Source organism: Aedes aegypti, chromosome 3 (assembly GCF_002204515.2).
Source record: "Aedes aegypti strain LVP_AGWG chromosome 3, AaegL5.0 Primary Assembly, whole genome shotgun sequence".
Taxonomy (NCBI): domain Eukaryota; kingdom Metazoa; phylum Arthropoda; class Insecta; order Diptera; family Culicidae; genus Aedes; species Aedes aegypti.
The window spans coordinates 191,294,845-191,300,844 of NC_035109.1; the positions used below are offsets into that span (position 1 = coordinate 191,294,845).

At 37.2% G+C, this 6,000-nt stretch overlaps 1 protein-coding gene across 1 annotated transcript in view; it reads left to right on the plus strand.

Moving 5' to 3' along the window:
* The window catches only part of LOC5568858, a 63,955-nt gene extending 58,571 nt beyond the window's left edge, over positions 1 to 5,384 (plus strand). Inside the window, exon 3 of the mRNA XM_021848515.1 lies at positions 3,097 to 5,384. Within this exon, the coding sequence (XP_021704207.1) occupies positions 3,097 to 5,047 (1,951 nt within the window). The 3' untranslated portion in view covers positions 5,048 to 5,384. The remainder of the gene's footprint in view (positions 1 to 3,096) is intronic.
* Positions 5,385 to 6,000: the final 616 nt, after the last annotated feature.

Here is a 6,000-nt window from a genome sequence, read left to right on the forward strand (position 1 = left end):
ACCTTAGGAGTTAAGCGTCTACCTACAAAAAATATTTGATCTCATGATTTCTTTTTGTCAAATATATAAAATGGGATCAGTTTATGGATTAAGGTACCGCGGGCAAGGCAAGTGGGTAAATGGGGTAAGGTACCGTGGGGCAAGTGGGTAATGGATTTCGCATAGTTGGGATTCTTCAAATCCTAGAGACTTTAAATTAAAACAAATGAGGTCGTGTATATTTTTTAGCTTGACTCCCACCAAATATAAACAGTATGCTGAAATTTATTTTTATGACAAATTTAAGAAAAAAATCCAGAAAAAGTTTTTGAAAAACGTCTCCTTACTTTTCACTTACCCTAAAAGTGGGGCAAGTGAAAGGTTATCGTTTTGAACAATAAATTCAAAAATTAACAGTTATATTCACGATTTCTATTACCTTTAACATTTGTTAAGGCGTCCCAATGAACAATAACATAAGTAACATGTAAGCAAAGAAAATTTTATTCTTGTTACTCGAATTTTCATCTGTTTAGTTATGTTTGTTGAAATGATTCGACAACATTATAACTGCAACATTTCCAATGATAGTTCTTACATCATGGGACAGCAATTGCATTTCTGGTCTGTAGAAATTACACCGCTCGTTATTTGTCAAGAAAATCGGATATGACGTCGGATAACTCTTCGGGAGAAATCAAACGGAATACTTCAATAGAGTATTTAGATTTTTTTATGTGGATACGCCTATATACCATTTTTTATATTTTAAACTAGCTTTACATAGACATTCCACGAGATTTACGTGCGTTCTCTTATAAGGTACCGCGGGGCAAGTGGGTAAATGGGGTAAGTGAAAACAATTGATGTATTTTACTGAATATGTGAATTAACGTTTTAAACTCATGCGTAAACCTTTGAGGCCATTGAGAACATTACGATAGGTAAGAGATTTCTGAGATGTTTAAGCCATTATTGCATAATAGAGCGAAAAAATGTTAACCTGTCAACTGTTACTCCGTAACAAGTTGGCGGTGTACAATCTTATTTTAATATTTTCAGTGGAAAAAAGTTGCGGAAAATAATTTCCTGTACCACTTTTTAGTTATCCTCTGTGACAGTTTCAAACTGCAATAAAAAAAGTTTTAGAATTAATTCGACGTAGACCTAAATATAACTTAATTTAAACACCGTCAATTTTCTTATCAGGTGGGGCAAGTGAAAAGTTTATCATTAGAGATTGAATTTGTGTTTTCTCTTTAAGTAGCCATAAGTAAGCATGGTTCGCAATTATCATAGAAAAACATAACGTGCTGATAATTCAAGAAACTCTATACTCAAGCGTTAAAAGCTATTAGAAATCATGAAACTTCTCTAAAAGATGTTGCCAAACATTACAATATTAATATGTTTACTTCGGGCAGCCAATTAAAAGGAAGACGTTGACTAAAAAGTTGCAATATTAGAGAACACACGGAAATCTCGTGGAATGTCTATGTAAAGCTAGTTCAAAACATAAAAATGGGGTATAGGTCTATTCACATAGAAAAGATTTCAAATACGTTATTGAAGGATTCCGTTTGATTTCTCCCGAAGAGTTATCCGACGTCATATCCGACTTTCTCAAAAACAAATAACGAGCGGTGGAAATTTTACAGAGCAGAAATGCAATTGCTGTCCTATAATGTAAGAACTAGCATTGGAAATGTTGCAGTTATATTGGTGTCGAATCATTTCAACAAACATAACTGAACAGAAGAAAATTCAAGTGAAAAGAATAACATTTTCTTTGTTTACATGTTACTTATGTTATTGTTCATTGGGAAGCCTTCACAAATGTTGAAGCTAATAGAAATCGTGAAAATAACTGTTTGTTTTTGAATTTATTGCTCAAAGCAGTAAACTTTTCACTTGCCCCACTTTTGGGGCAAGTGAAAAGTAAGGAGACATTTTTCAAAAAACTTTTTCTGTATTTTTTTCTTCAATTTTTCATAAAAATCAATTTCAGCATGCTGCTTATATTTGGTGGGAGTCAAGTTAAAAATATACACGACCTCATTTGTTTCAATTTAAAGTCTCTAGAATTTGAAGAATCTCAACTATGCGAATTCCATTACCCACTTGCCCCACGGTACCTTATTGGAAGTTTTCAATCAACGTCTTCCTTTTAATCGGCTGTCCAAAGTAAACATATTAATATCGTAATATTTGGCAACCTTTTTTAGAGAAGTTCCATGATAATAGCGTTTAACACTTTGAGTACCATCAGTGCACCAGTAACCGCTCATGTTCCAGTAGCCCGCTCACACTGAAAAAAGATAAGTTTGCACTAAGTAAATTCGAAAACTATAGCCACTATACTGTTCAAATCGACAAATTGAATCATACTTTGGACATTATTTTGTGTATTTACTCAAATTATCTTACTTTTTAAGCTCGTGAGCGGGCTACTGGAACATGAGCGGGTACTGGTACGTTGACGGTATAGTGTTTCTTGAATTATCAGCACGTTCTGTTGTGCTATGATAATTGCGAACCTTGTATCCTTGTAATTACCTAAGGAGAAAACACAAATTCAATTTTTTGTTCTGTATTTTTTCTTCAATTTTTCATAAAAATCAATTTAGCATGCTGCTTATATTTGGTGGGAGTCAAGCTAAAAAATATACACGACCTTATTTGAAGAATTAGAATAGTTGGATGCGAAATCTATTATTCACTTGCCCCACGGTACCTTATTACTTTTCCAATTGACGAACTTTTTGAAATGGTTATTTTTTTAACAAAATGTGTTTTATTTTGCCATAAACACATTTACATTTTGGAGCAATGATTGCATTACTGTGCCAAGTCTTCTCCAATTCCCTATACCTACCCCAACCGTTCCTGTCCTTTCCGATGGTGTTCATGTGGTCCGCACAGACTATTATAGCCATTACCTATCCCTGCCCCGGCTTTGCGCTCTTATTGTCCCATCAAACGCTGTTAAATGAAAATGAAAATAATTATGCCAAATAATGTAGAACCTTTCAAATCATCTTTCTATTCACTGGCCACTCTTGCCTATTCTATTTCTTTCAGAACGATTGTTAATTGCCTTATAATTCTAAATTTCAGATGTTTGATATTTGGAACGGATGGTTTATGGAATGTATTATCTCCCAAACACGCAGTAGAGATTGTGCATGCTGCTGAAATGGAAAATATACGCATAGCGCTAGAGGGAGGGTGCGATTGGAAGAATCCCAGCAAATTATTGGTGAATGAAGCTTTGGAAAGATGGAGCAAGAGCAATATGAAGGCGGACAATACGTCTGTAGTGATAATAATGTTGGATCCACCTGGGCCTCCCAAACGAGATGTACTTCGATCGATGAGAACATCGATACAACACATTGATCATCAGATAACCAATACCCAATCATTGGACAAGTTGAACGTTACATTGTATGACCACACAACGAGAGAGTTGGTTGATCTGTCCCAAGTTACCTGTCCAGAAGTAGAACATAACACTGTACATCATCAACAACAGTATATGGAATCAACTCCTTCTACTTCTGCCTATCATCACGACATGGTTTACACGGATAGTTTTGCCGAATCCTACAACAGTTTTTTGAACACCAGCCTCAGCAATGATCATTCGTATACAAATCATACCCCTACTGCTCAGCATTACTCCCTACAACATCATCATCTTCATCAGCATTCTCAACAACAGCATCATGAGGATCTCCGCAATGAAAGCCTACAATACGTTGCAGGACACGACCGAAATCAGCACGAAGAAACTTACTCACTAACAAACCTTCAAACTAAATCAGAACGATTGCAGTCGGAAATGATGAAAGCATCTACCTCAACTGGATCTGCCTCCTCGACTCGTTACGCACATCTGGAATGCACCGGAAATTTGGCTATTATCGAAAACTTTCACGATTATCAGTTACCAAACGTAACAAATCACTCAGCTACGAATCAACCTTATGGAATGCATTATCCAATCCATGCGTATCAACAGGAGAATCATCATGAACCGCCAACGTATCAAATGGAACGTTACGATTACCATCATTCTGCACATCATCATGAACCAGTTAGCTGTAATTACGGAAGCCAGCATTATACGGCACACGATCTATCGGAACATAACTACCAAAAGGATTCCTTGGAGTATTTATATCCGGAGGATGAACCAGGTCCTAGTACCAGTCAACAAGTCCATGAAACTGAGAAACTTGACGCATGTATAGTGGAGTCTACGATAGTAACTAGTTTAGCTAATACCGAAACAGGTGATGACGCGCGGCATTCTGTGATAAACTCATCGAAGAACGAAGCCGAGGACATCCAGATCAATGAAATATCATCTTCGAACCTGGGTGCGCTATCACCTGCCCTGGACACGTCCATTCAATCCGACAGTGATAGCTGCGTAAGCGAGGACGAGGCGAAAGCTTCATCATCTACTGCAACGAGAGGTAAAAGAGTATCTGCCCCCGATGGCACTGCGAAGGGAAAGGTACGTAAAACTTTGAAAAATATTGTAAAAATCGTTTACGAGACGCGGAGCAGTCAACGTCCGGTCCGGACGAGGGGGCAACAGGAACATGTCTCCTCTATTGCGAGGAGTAAAACGATACGCACGAAATTCGGCAATATTTTACCAAAGGGCTCCAAGGTGAAAAAAATCCTTAGTTTTAAGAGACAAAGTTTTAAGAATAACAAAACGTACAGTTTATTGGACAGTAACAGTAGTATGGTCAGCACTATCAATAACAATAATACTTTTGAAATTACGAGTAAAACGGCAGTAAGTGAAGTAGAGAAACCCGAGGAAAAGCGGGTTTTGCGTTCGGCAGATCAAATGAAAACAGCAACTGTTGGCATTCAGCAGAAAAAGTTCTCCCAAAGAGCCCATCGGTCAGTGGAGTCCATTACGTTTATTAGTTCCACTAGCCCTAAGTCCAGCGGCAGTATTCCAAAGCAAACGACTGCACTTCCGAAGCGAAAGATGTTGCTTCGGAAGGTAACGCTGGATGCGAAACGTGTCAAGCGTCGCTAGGTTTTCTCTGTTTAGGCACAATCTGGGTCACTACAAGGCTGTGAAGTAATCTTTTAAGCGTTTAGATTCTTCTGATACATTCCGGCGGTTCTCAAGCAGACACGTTTCTTCTTATCTCAATTGAATCGTGGAGTTTTATTTAGTTTGTACCTATATTTATGTAATGGTGAACAAAGTTTACAATGGGAAACGCTTTATTTGATTGTGTGTTGTTAGTCTGCAAAAGTAATAAGTTTGTAAACCCTTTTTCTTTGCAATGTTTAGAGCTGTGAAATGTTTTACATCAAGGACGTCTTCATATACAATACAACAACCGTTCTCGCATAAGTTTGGGTGACAAATGTGTTCTTTATTCGAAAAAAAACTCAACTCGCATTCAGGACACGGAACGTATATAAGGGACACACGATTTTCTTATGAAATAACAACATAAGAAGCATTTTGTTCAATTCAAGAATCTTATAAATTCCCACATAGACTTATGGAATGATGCTCATAAACAGATATAATTTGTAATCTACGTGAGTGTAAGTTGGTTGTGTCATCACCAAAATCATCCACCTTACACTTTCACGGTCACGGTCTGAAAAGTCTGAATCTTATTCTCTTTCTCCGTCTTTACTCTCTCTCTCTCTCTTCTTCTTCATCAAGTATCTCTTAACCACCATGAGAATCCCTACTCTGTAACCTATCAATGTGAGGATCACCAAGATACTCAAGGAGAAAATGTCAAGATGAACGGCATATGCCATCTCAAGTCTGTGATGGATTCATCATCAGAGAATTGATATTCGATTGTTGAGGGTACCACGATGTAGTTATTAGTTTTCTGCTTGTCTTCAGTTTCTATAGGAAAAATCTGGTGTGAACTAAAATGATTAATTCTCTAATAATGGTCCCATAAACCAAAGTTTTATACAATATATACAATCCATTGGGCCCATCTGTCGGGG